Source organism: Gracilinanus agilis, chromosome 2 (genome assembly GCF_016433145.1).
Source record: "Gracilinanus agilis isolate LMUSP501 chromosome 2, AgileGrace, whole genome shotgun sequence".
Taxonomy (NCBI): domain Eukaryota; kingdom Metazoa; phylum Chordata; class Mammalia; order Didelphimorphia; family Didelphidae; genus Gracilinanus; species Gracilinanus agilis.
The window spans coordinates 245,559,678-245,579,361 of record NC_058131.1 but is presented as its reverse complement, the minus strand read 5'-3'; the positions used below and the strand labels follow the sequence as shown (position 1 = coordinate 245,579,361).

Sequence of the window (19,684 nt, the reverse complement as noted above, 5' to 3'; positions counted from 1 at the left end):
TTCCATGGTTACGATTCATGTTTTTTCCCTCCTCTCCTCCCATCCCACTCCCATAGCAATGCACAATTCCACGGGGTTTTACATTTATCGTTCTACAATGTTTTAATACCTTATCTATCCAACACTTAAAGAGGAAAAAAAAATTTTAAAAAGTGTAAAACAGTGACACAAATAATTAAGATATGAATACTTACAGGGACTGACATCTCTGTACCTGTTTCGATTTTTGTTTTTAGGAAGTTTGGCCACTTTACAGGGAAAGTCACTGGCTTCATGTCTAATATCCTGCAAAAAGAAAAAGTAGTATTTGAAATCTGGCATCACATGAGTTAAAACACCTCTGTCCAAGTGAAATGATTTCTTTAAAATATTGCAATCAATTATAAGTAATTAAACTGGTTCATATATTTGAAGTATCTAGTTTTCTCGCTCAAAATAGCAGTTATGGACTTCTAGGTTAAGATGGCTGCAGGGTAGAAGCAGGGCGCTATAACTCTACTCACTACCGACCACCAGCATACCTCCAAAGGACAAAAAGACAAATCCAGATGAAAGAAGGGACCCCACAATAGGGCACAGTATTGAAGGTATGTGGGATTTGGGCACTTCCATGCTATAGAGGGGGGAAATAGCTCCCATCAAAACATGAGCTGATCAACCCTCCTCCAACCCATCCACAGTACCAGTCAGAGGCTGTGCACCAGAGTTAGGGAGAGCAGGGGCACAAAATCTAGCTCCTTGGCAGCTAACTGGCACCACTAGGAGCTTGTCCCTGAGAGCAGCAAGACCCGAGACCTCAGGAGGTTGGAGAGCACAGAACTTGGACACGGGAGTGGGGCTGAGAGAGGCAGCAGCAGCGCACTGAGACACTCGGGAGAAAACCTCAAGTGGAGGAGCAAGCCTGGGCCAATTTCTGGCCTCTGGACAGCTGGCTAGGACCATGGGGACTTGACCCTGAAAAACAGCTAGACCAGAGACCCCAGGAGACTGGAGAGCACAGACCTTGGGCACAGGAGTGAGGCTGAGTAGGGCCACAGACAGCAAAATCCAGGAGACTCACAAAGTAGCCTCAGGCAAAAACTGCTCCTTAACTCCATACAAAGAGAGTTGGCTTGCTTTACTCAGACTTCTGGCTGAGAAAGCATAATGATGCCAAGCAAGGCCCAAGAAATAAACAACAAGAAGGCCATGAAAAAAGCTCTAATACTTGATTAACTTCTGCACAGAAAAAACCCAGAAAACAGGACAAACAATTAAAGACATCCAAACCTTCCCCAAAAAATGAAAATTGGTCACAAGCTCTTGAAGAGTTCAAATCTGAGATCATGAGAAAGATGAAAGAGATCTGGCAAGAAAATAACAGTTTAAAAGGCAGAATTTTGCATCTGGAAAATGAGGCTCAGAAATCAAATGAAATGACAAGCAAATTGAGGACCAGAAATGACCACCTGGAAGCCTTGAAGAGCCAGATAGACCAGATTGAAAAGGAAAACCAAAAGATTATAGTCGAAAACCAGTCTTTAAAGGCTAGAATTGGGCAAGTAGAAGCCAATGATCTCACAAGACAACAAGAATTAATAAAGCAAAGTCAAAAAAGACTGACAAAATAGAAGGAAACATGAAATATCTCAATGAGAATATAATAGATCAAGAAAACAGGTCTAGAAGAGACAACTTGAGAATTATTGGTCTTCTGGAAAAATCAAAATAGCAGTTACTAAATTGGTCCTGAGTAAAGGATAGGAATTGTTCTTGTGATTTACTGGTATTGGAACTCTCGTGATGAAATTCTATCCATGTAGGCCAGCCCCTTTTCTGCAACTTATAAGCTTAGAGAATTGACTGGAGCATAGAGAAGTTAAGAGACCTGTTCAAGGTCACATAGTATGTAACAGGTTCAGGACTTAAGAGAACATCTTTCTGGCTTTGAGCCCAGCTTTCCATCCACTATACTATTCTTTACAAGGTATATAGAAGAAAACCTAAACAATTAGACTCTATGTAGATCAGGGGTCGGCAACGTATGGCTCTTTCTGCAGGAGCCATAAAGTCAATTTTTTTTTCAGGCGCTGTTACAGGAACGCGCACTGTGAGCACTGTACGGCTCTCAAGAAATTACATTTTAAAAAATGTAGCGTTTATGGCTCTCACGGCCAAAAAGGTTGCTGACCCCTGATGTAGATGGTAACCAGGTCCAAATGTGTTGAATTGTTACAGAGAAAAGAACTGTATGGATTAATAAAACTCTTGAGGAATCTTTGTAAAGAATTAAGTTAATGCTCATGTAGTGTCTTTGCCAAAAGCTTCTTGTTACCTACCCTACTTGGCATAAAAATCTATGATGTTGAGGGGAAAAAATGTTTGCTGGAAGTTTATATTGAATCACCTGAAAGACAACGTAGTAACTTAAAAAACAAGGTGATGAATTACAAACTTGTGTAGTAACAAAAATGAGCATATAATGATGTTATTATATATTGTCTATATTGGCATATGTATCATTTATGTGATGGACTATACCAGAATCCAAAAAGGATAGAGCCAGAAGGAATAAAAATTTAAATTTTAAAAATTGGTTTAGACATTTGGAAAAAACAACTTGTAGGTCAAAAGCCATTCCTAACGCTAACATGATAAGCATAAAGATTAACAGTAATGGTTGGCAGGACGGTGGCCATATTTACTCCCAGATGGAACATATTTCTTCATTCTAAGATAGATTATTAGTAGAGCTAAGCCATTACAATGACCTTTTGCAAATTAAGATGTAAATTTAATTAAATTAAACAAACTACACATATAATGCATTGTACAAGGTAATATGGGTAAAAGGCTGTATATGACAGACCCTTTTCAAGGAATTAAAAATCTAACAAGTGTAAAGTCATGTATGCAAATAACCACCATACAAGGGAGAGTGATAAGAACAATGGAAGGATCTAGACCAGTGGTTCCCAAACTTTTTTGGCCTACCACCCCCTTTCCAGAAAAAATATTACTTAGCCCCCTGGAAATAAATTTTTTTTAAATTTTAATAGCAATTAATAGGAAAGATAAATGCAGCTGTGGCCATCACCGCCCCCCTGGCTTGCTGCAGCACCCACCAGGGGGCGGTAGCGCCCACTTTGGGAATCACTAATCTAGACAGTGCTAAGAGAAATAGCAGGTACATGGTACAGTAGATAAGAGTGCCTGGCCTAGAATCAAATCTGACCACAAACACTTACTAGCTATATCAACCTGGGCAAGGCCCTGAACTCTGTTAACTTCAGTTTCCTCATCTGTAAAATGAACAGAAGAAAATGGTTCTGAGATTTTAATTTTTAAAAAGTTTAATCTGTCAGATTTTGAATTCAGAAACAAACACTTAAGTGTTTATATTTCTTTTCCTGAAACCATTACTATAACAAAATATCTAAGAGTGAAGTTTAATTTTAAAAAAATTCATGTTTATTCTGAACTTACCAAACACTAAACAACATGTACATTTCCATACAGACTGCAAAACAAAAAAAGAAGACTGGACCCAAAATTGTGGCTATCATACATAGCTTGCTTTTCTTTTAAAATTGAATAAATCTAACCTGTAGTTATCAAAGCTGCTTATCTGTGATTGCTTCTGGCCTTCCTTCTTTTTTCTTTTGTGCATTAAAAAAAAATACTCCAAAGACCCATTTCTATTTTTTTTTTTTTTGGTGGGGGAGGAAGGCCTGGGAGAGACTAAATCTCTTTCTCCTTTCATTCTCTTCCAATTACCTCTCCAATTGAGAAAAAATGAAAACAAAGCCCATGTAACAAGAGTCAAGCAAAACAAATGTCCATATTTACTTGGTCTGAAAATATACAACTTATTCTAAATGGAGTCCATTATTTCTCTTTTAAAAAGAAGTGGATGTTGGATATGGGGGAGGGGGGGCGGTGAAGGGGAAAGTAAAAACATGTATCATGTAACCATGGAAAATTTTTCTAAAAAAATAAAAACATTTAAATAAAAAAAAGTAAAAAAAAAATTTTCACTGTTGAGTCTTAAAAAAAAAAAAGAGGTGGAGGGGGCAGCTGGGGTAGCTCAGTGGATTGAGAGCAAGGCCTAGAGATGGGAGGTTCTAGGTTCAAATCTGGCCTCAGACACTTCCCAGCTGCGTGACCCTGGGCAAGTTACTTAACCCCCATTGCCTAGCCAAGAGAAAGAAAGAAAGAGAGACAGAGACAGACAGACAGACAGAGAGAGACAGAGACAGAGAGAGAAAGGTGGGTAGTATATTACATTACGTATGTCTTTGAATTGACATTTGAGTGTGAAGACTGCTTAAAATGTAAAAATACTTTACAACTACTGAAATGGGCAAAATGATCCCAACCACTTCTATACTTAATTTTTTCTTGTCTCAGAAATATGATTTTACTATGAGATATCCACCTATCTGATAAAAATCCAAATAAGTGACTCCTAAATGAAGCTCAACTGAAGAATGTGCTGAATAAGACACCGTAGTGTATAAACTAGGATACCTAAACATAGATAACCACATTGGGCAATTTTAAATAATGCAATTAAAAAATCAGCTTGCAATGAATATAAAATTGCTATTTAATTAATGAACTCTGTTCAAATAAAATAGAAGTACTAGAGTGAACTAATCTTTGTAATTTATTATCTAAAATTCAAATATACCCAAATGCTAATTAATGATGAAGAAAGTTGAACATTTCAAACTTATATTCCTTGTTGCTTTTGGTTTTTTTTTTTGGAGGGGGCAGGGAGTTGAGGGGAGATGTAGAAAGAAAATTGAGTCTGATAAAGTGTTCGTTTCTCCTATACAGTCACTTGGAAAATTTAGAGTTAGAAGGTTCTTTAGAGATCAATAGTAACTAAAGATGGCTAATTTTATAGGAGAACAAAGATCAGGCAGGTTAGGTGATTTGTTCAATGTCATACCTGATTTAAGTGGAAGAGCAAAACTGAACTTGAGGCCTGGCCTCTAGTTCTTTCACCTATTTCATAATGCTTTGGGAAGGTCTCAGACATTTATTAGCCCAGTAACCTTGGACAAGTCATCTAACCGTTATTTGTTCTAGGAGTTACCTAGTCACACTTGTAATCAGCAAAAAGTTCACCATATGCTGAGGACATCACAACTCCTTGTATGTTTCAGTATACAATGAGTCACACACATAATGTTTGGATTTTAAGATTGACTCAAACCCTGCTTGAGGGCAGAAATAGTGTCTTATTCACCTTTGTATCTCCTTCCAGCTTGAAGCACAACACATTCCATTATAGCAAGGAGGTGGCTTAGTGACTAGAGCAGTTATAAAACTCCTGAGTGGAGCCAAACAAGATTACAATGTAACTGGAAAATGTGTAACAAAATAAAAACACAACACAATATAAATAATGTTAACATGTGGGGTTTGGGGTGTCCCCCATCATTATGTGGCTTGTGGAGATCCATTTCTATTTGAATATGACACTACTGGATGAGAATGCTAAACTTAGGGTGAGAAAGATCTGAGTTCAGATCTTGCCTCAGAAACTATAGCTATATGACCCTGTGCCAGATGTGATCTCTCTCAACCTCAGTTTTTTCATTTATAAAATGAGGAAAATAATTGCATCTCCCTCCTAGGACTGCTGTGAGGAATAAATGAATAACATATGTAAATCACTTTGCAAACTTTTAAGTGCTATATAAATGTGAGATACTAAATGGTTTTGCTAAGAAACCAATCAAAATATAAATGAATTGAACCAAGCAGTTCAAAAAGACAACATGGGCTATAAAATAAATCTTTCATTGTTACTATTTCAGGGAAGTGTTCTGCCCCCACCACCGCACCACGGTTGGTTCTAAGGCAGAAGAGTGGCAAAGGATAGGTAACTGGGGTTAAGTGACTTGTCCAGGGTCACACAGTTAAGAAGTGTCTGAGGTCAGCTTTGGACCTAGGACCTCCTGTCTCTAGAACTAGCTCTCTATCCACTGAATTACTTAGCTGCCCCAAAGTATATATTAGTCTGGAGCAAGATGAAGAGATCATGGAGTTAGAAATTATAAAGAGAGCCCCAAAAAAGCATACCACCTAAAACACAAAATTGTAATCACAACTTTTTTTAGTATAGGGTGGAGGAGACTATTCATAGCTATGTAAAAGAATAAAATGATCTAAGTATGTAAAGGATATTCAACAGTCATGTATATTTCAATGTAGATATAGGTACTAAAATATTAGCAATAGCTCAAAAAAAAAACACCATATTGAGAATAGCATCCTTTCACAAAGGACAAATAATGACTTTTTATGGGGAAAAAGAATGATCACATATGGAGAAGTATTACTACCCTGAAAGATCTACAATCTCACTGATAAAAGCATTTCCTCCATTGGCACACCCTGAAATTTATCTGTACCTTCTCATCTTATACGATTTACTTCCCTCAGTGTGTACTCCAATCTACTCCAGTGTATAGGTTTATTCTCAAAAGCATAGTGTAAGCCCTGACAGTTTCTACTAGGTTGCAAAGTCCTTTTGCTTTTTATATCATCTTCTTTTTTTAATATATCCCTTTACCCTCCCCAGTGAACCATTCCTTGTACAAAGGAATTTGCTGAGCTGCAAAACAAACACACAACAACTTGGTATGACAGTGTATATACACTGTTCCACACCCCAGAGCCCTCCATTTCTGCAAAAAGAGGAGGAAGGTGCATTTTCTCATTAACTGAAATAATTTTCTTGCCCCACCCAATGCACTACCTCTCTTTTGATTTGTAACTCCAGAGTACCTAGCAGAGTGCTGACACATAATGTGTGTCACTTAATAAATAATAAATGTGGCATTCTCGTCAGTTCCTCACTTTATCCCACCCACATTTTCAATCAGTTGTCAAATCTTGCTTTTTTCTATTTCTATAGCATCCCTCGAATCCAAATACCTTCTCTCCATTTACAGTTATCACCCTACTTTGGCCTTCAATATCTCTCAGCTACATTACTGATAAGACTTTTCTGATGGGTCTCTCTGTCTGAAGTTTCTAGACACTTCTACCCTAGTCTAGCCAAAGTGTATAAATTTCTTTTTTTTTAAACTCTTAACTTCTGTGTATTGGCTCATAGGTAGAAGAGTGGTAAGGGTGGGCAATGGGGATCAAGTGACTTGCCCAGGGTTCACATAATTGCCCACATAAATTTCTTTAAGATCTTGACTTTGCATTAGAAGGGAAACATCAAACTGGGAAAAAATTTTTGTAACAAATATCTCTGATAAAGGTCTAATTTCTCAAATTTATAGAGAACGAAGGCAAATTTATAAGAATACAAGCTATTCCCCAACTGATAAGTGGTCAAAGGATACGAACAAACAATTTTCAGATGAAGAAATCCAAGCCATCAAATAATCATAAGAAAAAAATGTTCTAAATCTCTCGTTTAGAGAAATGCAAATTAAAACAACTCTGAGGTATCACCTCATACCTATCATTGGCCTATCTGATCAAACTGGTAATAAAGGAAGTGGTAAATGTTGGAAGGAATGTGGCAAATTTGGGAATTAATTCATTGTTGGTGGAGTTGTGAGCTGATCCAACCATTCTGGAAGGCAATTTGGAACTATACCCAAAGGGCCATAAAACTGTGCATACACTTTGATCTGGTAAAACCACTATACTGGAGTTGTATCCCAAAGAGATAAAAAAAAAAGGGGGAAAGGACCTACTTGTACAAAAAATACTTTTATTTACAGCAGCTCTTTTTGTAGTGGCAAAGAATTGGAAATTGAGGGGATATCCATCAATTGGGGAATGGCTGAACAAATTGTGGTACATGTTGATGATGATGGATTACTATTGTGCTATAAGAAATGATAAGCAAGATGATTTCAGAAAAGATGGAAAGATCTGCAGGAATTGATACAGAGTGAAATAAGAAGAACTGGTAAAACATTGCACATAGTAACAGTAATATTGTACCATGATTATCTGTGAAAACTTGGCTACTCTCAGCAATGCACTGATCTGGGACAGTCCTGAAAGACTTATGATGAGGAATGCTATACACTTCCAGAGAAAGAACTGTTGGAGTCATTTTTCACACATCAGTGTATTTTGGGGTTTTAGTTATGTATGACTTTGCTCTTACAACAATGACCAATATGAAAGTATATTCTGCATGACAATAAAGATAAAAGCTAAAAATAGACAAACATATATATATCTTGACTTTGCCACTGCTCTATTCAGTAAACTCCAGTTGTTGCCTTTAGAATCAAACAACTCTTGTTTACTAACCTTTAAAACCCTTCACAATTTGCTCCTAACCATCTGGAATTCTAGCTTGATTAGACATACTCCCTCACCACACTCTGAGATCCCGGCAAACTAGCCTCTGTTCCTCACATAGGATTCCTGCCTGTCTTTGCACTAGCAATCCTACACTCTCTCATGTCAAAGAACCTTTCTCTTCAAGATACAATGCCAAAACCACCTTCTGTATGAAGGTTTCCCGATCTCCTCAATGATAGTGTTTTTTATCTGAAATTACCTCATTCTTAACTACTTCTATTTATAGTCTAAAATTATTCTGTATATAGGCATACCTCGTTTTATTGTGCTTCATAGATACTGCATTTTTTACAAATTGAAGGTTTATGGTAAACTTGTGTCAAGCAAGTCTATTGGTGCCATTCCTCTAATAGCATGTGTTCATATCATGTCTGTGTCACATTTTGGTAATTTTCATATTTAAAAGTTTTTCATCATTATTATTATGTCTGTTAACAGTGATCTGTGATCAGGAATCTTTGATATTACCATTATATTTGTTTTGAGATTTCAGGAATGCACTCATATAAGACAAACTTAATTGGTAAATGTGAGTGTTCTGACTGCTCTACTGACATTGTTTCTCTCCTTCTCTTTGACTTCCCTTTTTCCTGAAACACAACAATACAGAAACCAGGTCAATGAAAAAATCCTATAATAGCTTCTAAGTGTTCAAGTGAAAGGAAGATTCAATGTGGAAAATTTCATTGTTGTCTTATTTTTAAGAAATTGCCACAACCACCCCAACCTTTAGCAACTACCACCCTTATCAGGCAGCATCATCAACATCAAAGCAAGAACTTCCACCAGCAAAAAGAGTATGACTTGATGAAGGCTCAAATGATGGTTAGTATTTTTTTTTATCAGTAAAGCATTTAAAAAAATAAAATAAAAAATAAATATTATTATACACTTAGATTGCAGCATATTGTAAACATAACTTTTACAGTATATTGTAAACATAGGAAAAAAATTTGTGATTCACTTAATTGAGATATTCACTTTTTTATGTATATCTGTATATGTATTAGATGTCCTTATTTTCTCTCCTCTTAGAATAATGAGTTCTTTATAAGCAGAGATAGTTTCTTTCATTGTATTTGTAACCCCACTCCACCTAGCACAGGGCCGGCATATACTAGGTGTTTAATAAATACTTGTCAGTTGGTTAATTATCATCTCTTTTGGGATGGGGAACATGCTTTCCATTTATACTAGTATAGTTGTGCATATATTTCTTTTGGTTTTGTTTAATTTACTCTGTATCATTTCACATAGTGTTCTGAGAAATCCTATTCGTTGTTACTTATAGTGCCATTATATTCATGCACTGCAATTTATTTAGATAATGGAAAAGCCTGCTGATACTGGTTTTGTTTCCAGTTCTCTGATACCATAAAAAGTGCTAAGAATACTATAGATTTTTGTTGGCCTCCTTGGATATGTATAGTCATGGTTTAATTTTTAATAGTATAGACCAGTGATGGGCAAACTACAGCCTGCAGGCCAGAAGTGGGCACCCTGAAATGTTCTATCCCCTCGTGAGACATTATTCCTAATCTGACGAATACAATGAGGATACAATACAATGAAACTTCGGAAGAGTTGCCTTAGAAACAGACTGACAGATGAGCATTTCCTTTCCTTTGGCCCCCTCTTTAAAAAGTTTGCCCATCACTGGATAGACATTAAAGAGACAGCCTAACCATTTATACAAAGTTCAGGCTAAACAGAAGAAATTTATATTGTAGGCTATGAAATCACTTATTACCTGACATGGATACTTATTAATCTGTGTGGGCTTAAACAAGTCACTTAACCCCTCTGGTCCTCAGTTTCTTTAGCCTCTAAGGTTCCTGTTAACTCAAGATCAATGACTCATAAGATAAAATCAATATGGGCAGTATAATTCATTTTTAAATGCCTATACTAAGAAATGCTAAGCTTTCTATATAGGTAGCCATCTTGAAAAGTGTTTCTTAATTTTTTTACTATGGTAGAAGTTATTGACTGAAGCAAAAAAGCCTTTTCTGGAAACCAGAATGGCAATCTGTAATTTACTTAAGAAATTTGATCTTTAAAAAACTTTAATATTTAGTGATTTAAAAAAATTTTAACTCTTAAAAATATTAACAAAGGGATTATAATCACTACTTCTGTGACCCTAAAACATTTATGTGAACAAAACCACTTCATGTACAGTATTTGTGGCCAACAGCAATTAGGTCTTGGATAGCTTCAGAACCAAAATTTATTTTTCAGTGGCAAATAGTGATTGTGATTCACTTGAAAATGGATCATCTTATACTGACAATGTTGCAGTTGTGATAGTAAAAGTTAATCACTTAGAAGCACTTCTATAGAGAAACATTAAAGCATGTGAAATGAGGCTGGGGTTTGAACTAAGTGGAAGATAAGATCATGTTCATTTCAGAGAGGCTTTAATTATCTCATGGCTCTATAAAAAAATCAAAAGTAAAGGGTTATTATTAAATAATTTTATAAAAATTATCTTTTATCAGTTACTCAACTTTCAAGGTGAGAAATATGGAAAAAAATCATTTATACTTTCTGTTATTGTCACAAATTTCACCTAAGGCAGAAATCGATATGCTTAAAATGAATCAGTAACTTAGAGTAATTGATGGCAATAAAACCTATGTAATGAACCACTAAATTGTTCCTGTAAGTGAACCTGTCTAAAAGTTAAAACTTTCACTTCTGCTTTATCTCTCACTTTACTTATAGACAAATTGAGAACTTCAGAAATAAGTCTCTAAGGTTCCCTCCTGGTCAAATTTGTAATTCTATCATTTATAATCCTATTATCCTTTTATCTCTCCATTTACTTAAGAGGTAAAGAGGGTGATAGTAATGATTAATATTGAATGTACAGATGTGCAAACACATGCACAAAACATACATAAACTCCTTCCCACACCAATAGAATGTAAGCTTCTTGAGGGGAGGAATTATATCATTTGTCTTTGAATGTCCACTGTCTGGCATAAAGTAAGCAGTAAATACTTGTTTGAATATATACAGCTACTGAAATTAGTGAATGCTACAAAAGCAAATCCTTTAATTTATAGGGAGAGAAAATTAAACTATCTGGAATGTTTAAGACAACTAGTTTCTTTATATATTAGACAAAGAGAATCAAATGACAAAAAGTGATAAACAGTATCTGTCTGCAAGGGCCTTAAATACTATTTTTTCCTTACAATTTATTAGGTAAGACATGTTATGCCATTCACTACAGATTAACCTAATTAGATGATGTACTTTATTAATAATGTTTTATTGCTGCTTTAATTTTTTTAAAAATCACTATCATTTTCCAACGATATCCTCCTCTGTACTATCTCCCCTCCCTTTTAAAAAGTAGTATTCACCCAGTGACCATATTTTAAAATTTATGTCTTATTCCTTCCCACTTATCTGCTGAAAGGAGTGAGTCATCACATTGATATCAGTCATTTAATAGTCTTTTCTTTGATATTAATACTGTGGGAATTATGTAAATTATTCTCCTGGTTTTGTTTTTGTTTTGCTTATTTGCTCTTTATCACTTCAGATAGCAAACTTTCCAGATTTTACTACTACTGCTAACTAAGGCTCAACTCTTTTTTTTTTTTTTTAAACCCTCCCCTTCCGTCTTGGAGTCAGTACTCGGTATTGGCTCCAAGGCAGAAGAGTGGTAAGGGTAGGCAATGGGGGTCAAGTGACTTGCCCAGGGTCACCCAGCTAGGAAGTGTCTGAGGCTAGATTTGAACCCAGGACCTCCCATCTCTAGACCTGGCTCTCAATCCACTGAGCTACCCAGCTGCCCCCTAAGGCTCAACTCTTATAAAGCAAAAAGTGAGAATGAGGGCAGAGGTAAATAGAAAACTATGGAAATGGAAATATTGTAAAATGGCTCCACTAGATTTTAAAATCAACAAAATAAAAGGATGCTACTATAGGTCAAAAGTCCTTTCATTACCAGAAGAAAAGAGATTCTTATTTTTGTTTGTGCTGACTGTGACTCTCTTAAAAACCTTTGGAAAAGATTTATACTTGGCAAACACTACAAAAGATCTAGTTCAATCCCCTCATTTTACAGAAGAAGAAACTGGACCTAGAGTAGGCTAGGGATTCAAACTTTTCCTCTTGGCTTCCAGCCCTGTGTTCAAGCGTCTATAACATGTTACCTCTAATCAGGGCTGATTTATTCTACTTGGGTACAATCTTTACTACATGGCTAGTAGATCCATCATAATTTATCTCTCAATCTACTACTCCCTAATCCTTGTTATTTAGAACCTTGAATGGCGTAGGTGAAAATCTGAGTCCTCTTACCTCTCTTTGAATTTTTATCACTTAAATAAGTCCTACTAATGATCTATCTTGCTCTGCACATCCCTTCCTACATACAATAGTTTTTTGGGGGGGGGTTAGAGGACCCCCAATTTCATGGTTTTATTGGTAGTATGCAACAGAATTGCAGAGGTATTTTGTGGTAATAACTGTCAATAGGGCTTGAAATCCCCAGTTTAGGGAAACAGGTTAGAGTTGGGGGGTTTTCTAGTGGTAAACTCCTCTTTTGGCTGGTAATGAAGATCTATGACTTTCCACTTTATTCCTTGCAGGTTATGTAGACCATGAAGTCTACTGCAAAGGTTGCCATAACTATGTTCCTTGTCATACTAGAAAAATAAACTTTAAAAAATGATCATTGAGGGCAAAACCAGTTCCAGAATCAAAGGTAGGTGTCACTGTTAAAGTCACAGGATACCACCTGGTCCTCTGTGTAATCCCTTTTAGAGTAGGTCTAATGTTATCACTTTCTTGATACCATATCTGACAGGTTTCTCCAGGTAGCATGTCAGATTCACAAAGGATACACTGGGAATAGGAGGGCCATGCCTATAAGCTTCCCACTTAACTAAGGGCTAACCTTGCCCAAACTCTTAACAGCATCAGTAGAAATAGGGATGATGTTTTGCGTAGGACCATGCCCATTATGTGACAACTTGCCAGAAGTCATATACTGTTTTCTAGCCCAGTGGTTCCAAACTTTTTTGGCCTACCACCCCCTTTCCAGAAAAAAATATTACTTAGCACCTCCTGGAAATTATGAAACTATTTATTGAACTCAGAATAAAATGTAATACAAAAAAAGTGTGGCCATCACCACCCACCTGGATCACTGCAGCACCCACCAGGGGCGGTAGCGCCCACTTTGGGAATCACTGTTCTAGATAGCAGTAATGGCACAGGTCATGAATCCTTCCACAATTTGTCACAAATGACCTTGGCTGGAGTATGGGGGAGGAGGGACAGTTGGTAGTACAACATCACCCACAATCTTAAGGGAAGTATCATATTTCTCATGGTTCGCTCCCATCACAAACATAGAAGCATGAGCAGAAGAAGTAAAGATAATGACACACTAGCTCCACCCTTCAAAAGAACTCCAGCTCCTTCCATGGTGGTAAAGATACTAGTGGACTCTAGTATATACTCAACTCCGGCATCTCCCCATTTAATATACTGGTGGGATCCTGCTCCTAGAATGCAGTAATGGCTTTTCCATTGATCACCAGCTTTCTATTCTTGTCTTTTACAGTGTCCTTAAACTTGTCATGGGCAGAATCATATTGGAATATGACATATAAACCATGTAATTGAAGTTGATGAATGAGTTATTAACGACCATAACATCCACTCTGAATAAGGTGAAAGTAGCTCTTATCACCAGAAGTCTACCAAAAGCCAAATCCACTGACATGGTGACTTCACCACTTTGTCTTAGGAATTGACTGCAGCAAGAGATCCTGGAACCAAGTTTAGGAGAACAACTGAGAGTTCCTCTATGCAATCTTGAATGTGCAATTCTATTGTTAATATTCCATTTATTCTCAATCTTTTCCTTACAAATCCCTTCTATGTGCTGGCACTAAACTGCAATTTGACCTTTCCTTGAATTAGGCTCAATTAACATTTATTAGTATCTATATATACAAAGTACTGCATTAGCAACTCCTGTAATAACTGCTCTTTCTCATATATTCTAACACTCGGGACTGCAGAAGAAGGTGGTTTATTCCTTCTTTCCTAGTACTTCTTCATGATTCTTGCTATCCCTAAAATTCTTATCACATAGTATCACCTTGTTCCAAACCAATAAGGTCATCTACTAACATCATGGTAGAAATAAAAGGCACTGAATGTAGAGAGCCCTGATTTTTAATCTTATAAACTTCCACACTGATTCTATCCATTATATTAAAATGATTTCCTTTAATATTTATATATTTCAATGAGGTGTATGGTGTGTTCAGGGAAGACTAGCATCTCCGGTACAAGGACTTGCTGAACCCTTTAGTGTTTATCTGCTACCCAGTTCTCAACTGTTGCTCCAAGAAGCTGTAGCATTCACAGCAGCCACACCATGGTAAAACCATTTTGGCAGATGGGCTAAACCAGGTGGAGGGTAACGGAGAAGGCTTCCAAACCTGTAGGGGAGTTAGGAGGGTGACTACCCTAAGCATGTGAAGACTTGCCCTAATTGAATGGGTACATGAGCACAATTTGTTCCAGTGGTCATGAAAAGCAGCTGCAGCAGGCACTGTGGAGGGCTTAGAGTTTGGTCAGACACTGAAGGTGCCAAAGTTAAATACTGCATCCCAGGCTATCGCCAGTTGTTCTTATTTCTTTCTGTTTTACTGCTGGACTTTGATGACTGGAAGAGAGTGATGCTGATTTGACCATGTAACTCTGCCTCACTTAATTCCAATTCACAAACATGTCAAGACATCATTCTGTTATGTCACTGGCTCTCTTTGGAATGAAGGATATTGCACAATGATGGTACACCAGCATATACCTTGTTTCAGCCATTCTAATACACATTTTTTTAGCTTGTGTGTATGTGTATTCTGATACACATTTTTTTAGCTTGTGTGTATGCATGTGTGTCTGGGACAGATTAGTCCAGAGATATGAGCTGGGGCTCTGCACTGTTTCTCCAGAAGTGAGGGAGAAATGGGGTGTGGTGTGGTGTGTGAATTGCTTTTGGGAAAGTACAAGGTTCCTTTTCCCCAATGCTAACATTTTAATTTTAATAGTGTTGCTTTGTGGCTGCAAGACATAAAATACCATTGCTTCTGAAGAACTAAAAATTACTATTTACTATCACACAGTAGGCAAAGGAGAGGCATGTGGTAGATATTAAGAGGCTGCAACATATAAGTAATGAAGAACTCCTTTGAAGAAGAACAGGAGTGAAGGAGATCAGTAAAGAATTATAAAATAGGAAGAGAAGATGGTCTGTTTACACTACAACAGTGAAGGATGACAGATAGACAACAAAGTGTAGTACAGGTAACCCTGCCTTTGTGTTGTTAGGAGAAAATGAGGAATGCCTCCAGAATGATGGGTGGATCCCTTGTGGCAAGCTGCACAAGGTAGGCAAGAATGGAAGGTTTATAATCTGCATTGTTGGAGGAAAACTCTGAACTGATGAGAACACAGACCCACTTGTGTAATCTAACAGAGACCTGATTTAGACCAAATGACCTCTGCAGTGTCTTTTAAGTTCTGATATGAGAGGGGCAAGGGGTAGGTAAAAACCAGCCAGTTAGAGGGCTGCTTTAAAAGTTCAGGTATGAGATAAGGGATTATTCTTTAAATTAAAAAAAAAAATTCTGATAGTGTTATTTTAGTGGAATTAGTTGAAATGGTGACCTAGAATAAGCATTAAGTTTCTCTGCTTCAAGGGCATTTCTTCTACCCTGGCAGGGGTAAGAACATAAGTGACACAATAACCAGAGGTAGAGTTCATTATTGAGATCATTAAATAAAAACAGGCACTCAATGTTTTGCCACACAATTAAACAAAATTCTAAATAAAGTCAATTTATCTACTTTTATTTAACACTTTGAAATAACTACTGTAAAAATCAAAATCCCAAAGTTTTAAGATTCTACTTCAGTAGATTAGAAAGATCATTTAAATCATATTCTTTCCAAAGGAGGTAAATATTTTAAGCTACAAGTTCCATAGTTATATATTTACAATGGTTTTTGAAATTTACCATAGTTGCTACATAATATGCTAGCTAAGAATAGGTATTTCTTTTTGTCCACTTTTGTCAGTTTAGTAAAACAGCTGTGCTTAGTAAAACTTAGTAATTAGTAAAGGGAGCAATCTTCAGAGCTGCCACATACAATATATAAACCAAACACCTTAAATATAATAACATAACTGAGAAGAGACCTCTCTCTAGAGGGGCAAAACATATGGATAGTTCTAAATTAATGAGATATTATTAGAATTGTTAGATATTAGATACAATTAAAATTATTGCTGACAGTGTTTAATTAACTGAACCACTGCAGTTAGTCTGCTAAACATTTGCTAGTAGAAGATTTTGTCTCATGAAAAGCAATACAGCTTTATGAACCCTCAGATAGGCAGATATATTTATTCTCTGCAGTTCTCCACCAAATCAGTTTTACGAGAGCAGTCTTGGCTAAAAAGATCAGGAATTTATGAGGGGAAAAAAATCAGTCATAGCACAATCTGTAATCGAAGTGAATTAATTTTTTTTGGGGGGGGTTCATATGTTGTTTTACAGGGAAACAGAAAATAAAAAACAAAATAAATAAAAACAAACATTTATTATAGCAGGAAGAATGGAACATGTTGCTTAGTAAGCCTAAAGTCATAACATCACTTAACCTCCCTCATACTTAGAATGGGCATAATAATAAGATTTACACTACCTTTTTGTAATTTGTACAAATTAAATAAAATTAAAATTAGTTTACTGCCAAAATTTCTAAAAATAAACACTGATACAATACAGTAGAAAGGGCAGTAGTTCTGGAATCACACAACATGGGTTCAAATATTCCCTCTGTCAGCAATCTGACATGAGCAAATCACCTCCCTGTGCCTCAATTTCCTCAGTTGTAAAATGAGGGAGGTGAATCAGATGGCTTTTTAGATCCCTTCTAACTTGAGAAACTTGAGATCTGCAAACTTAGAAGCTATAGAATATCTAGTCCTCTTCAAAAAATAACTTTTATCCCATAAGATAAAAAAGTATCTTCTAAAAGCAAAGTTAGTAAAGTAAGATATATTACACAAGTCTGACTGATCTTCAAACAGCAATTTTTGATATGTATTTTAAAGCACCCAAGGCAAATTATAGAAAATGGGATTACAGAAATCTTCCTCACAAAACTTACAATTTCTAAACTTTATCTTCCTTTTTATCAATTTGTCTTCTCAGAATTGCCCATGCTATACACGCATACGTATAAGTAATTTCCAACAAAATGAAAATATGCAGTAAAGCTTTGTAAACAAAAAAAAAAATCAATTTTCAGAGGCTATTGAAGTTTTGATAAGATGCTAAATATTTCCCCAAAAAAGATGCTAAATATTTCCCTTAAAAGAATTTGTCTCATTCTTTAGTGATCCAATAAAACTACTGTAGAAATAAAAAATCCATACACTTATTTCTGTCATCATGTTGTCACTTTAAAGAAAAACGCACCAGGTGGATATTTAAATATGTAATACAATGGCTTTTAGAGAGAAGCTCTAAACCTAGAGTTCATGAACTTAAAACTGTTTTTCAATATAATTGGTTTCCTTTGTAATCCTATGTATTTAAAAACATTATTTAGAGGAATGCATGGGCTTAGACTACCAAAGGTGTCTGTGACACAAAAAAGCTTAAGAACTCCTGTGCTTTAAGGAATATTATAAAAAAGTTATACACATATTTATTCCTTTGTGATATACAAAATCATTGCATGATGGATTTTTAAAAAATATGAGTTTTAAAACATGCTAGATACATCATGTTTACCATTTGACAAACAGGATTTTAAGAACTTTTCACAGGATAGGTCACTGAAGTCTACTTTTTTACAGAATAAGATATTTTGGGGAAAAGAGCCATTAGCATTTTTCTTCTGAACTGAAAAGTTCACAAAGAATAAAACTTTATCATCAATTTATACTAACTGGAGAGCAAGTCATCATAAACATGAGTTTATGTCATTATACAGCTTGGAATAAATGAAAGTGCTATACTCTCAAGTGTAATTCAGCCCAGTCTCGTTATGTTCAATTTTTGGCCCAGCTAACTGTCCATGCCTACCTGTAGAGGCCATTTAATATACATATGCTGATAAGCAACACTCAATTGATTGCCGATCTAATTTTAATCAGGACCAGATGGCAATTCATCCATTTCCCCCAGAAGATTTTTAAATTAATCTCTTGAGTCACCATGGATCAAGATCAAACTCACTGAGGAGACTGCAGTATTCTGAATCATGGCACGATTGATATGGTATCATTTTCAAACAGGAGCAAAAAGGAGCTTATTAATTCTACTTCTATATTTCTCACACCTAGAAAACATATGTTTAAAAAAGGAATGGTTTTCAATTAGCTATAACAATGCTTAACAGACGATTAGCCAGAATATTATAATGCAATTTGCAAAATGTTCAAACTTAGGGGAAGGCCTCAACACTTTGTAAAGATCCTCTTTGTAAACCCCATAGAAGATTTACAAGTGGACATGGACAAATCAATCACATGGGTTCTTTTAGAGAGTACCAATGAGATCACTACTGAAAGAAAGGGCTTATACTTTACTTTGACACCTCCAACAGAGAGACTCTTGGCCCTATGGTTTTTACTATTTAAAAAAAAAAACAATCTTAATCTTCTGTCTTAGAATTGATATTAAATATTGGTTCTAAGGCAGAAGAATGGTAAGGGTTAGACAATTAGGGTTAAGTGACTTGCCTAGGATCACACAGCTAAGAAGTGTCCAAGAACAGATTTAGACCCATTACCTTCCATCTCCCGGCCTAACTCTCTATCCACTGAGCCACCTGGCTGCCCCTCTGCCATTCATTTTTTCTGCAGTACTGCCAAAAAAACATTGTTTAGTTGTAGTACATTTTTACGAATCACATCTGAAAATGGACCACAAAGGTGAATTTGATACTTTTTCTGATAAAAATCTAAACATTTTCTTCTTTGAGCAAAAGCCACTCTGAACAGAAAAGGGAAAATAAAACTTTGTAATCCTTCAAATTTATGGGAAAAACACTAAGTATTTAGCAATTGATTTTTTACAGGCAGGCTTTGAAAATATGTAGCAATTATGGTTAATGGTTGGACTACCCCACATAGTATTTTTATTAGGGTCTGTTGCAGTTCATGGCTGAGGGGGTGGGGGGGAAGGGGGGTTGTGGAAAGAAAGGTTTAGTGTGTTCTCTCTCTCTCTCTCTCTCTCTCTCTCTCTCTCTCTCTCTCTCTCTCTCTCTCTCTCTCTCTCTCTCTCTC

The 19,684-nt window shown here is 36.2% G+C and overlaps 1 protein-coding gene across 1 annotated transcript in view; it reads right to left on the bottom strand.

Annotated features, from left to right (window-relative positions):
- PTPN1 (protein tyrosine phosphatase non-receptor type 1) overlaps window positions 1–19,684 on the bottom strand; it is an 84,531-nt gene that overhangs the window by 40,149 nt on the left and 24,698 nt on the right. The window contains exon 2 of the mRNA XM_044663828.1: window positions 195–285. Within this exon, the coding sequence (XP_044519763.1) occupies window positions 195–285 (91 nt within the window). The remainder of the gene's footprint in view (window positions 1–194; window positions 286–19,684) is intronic.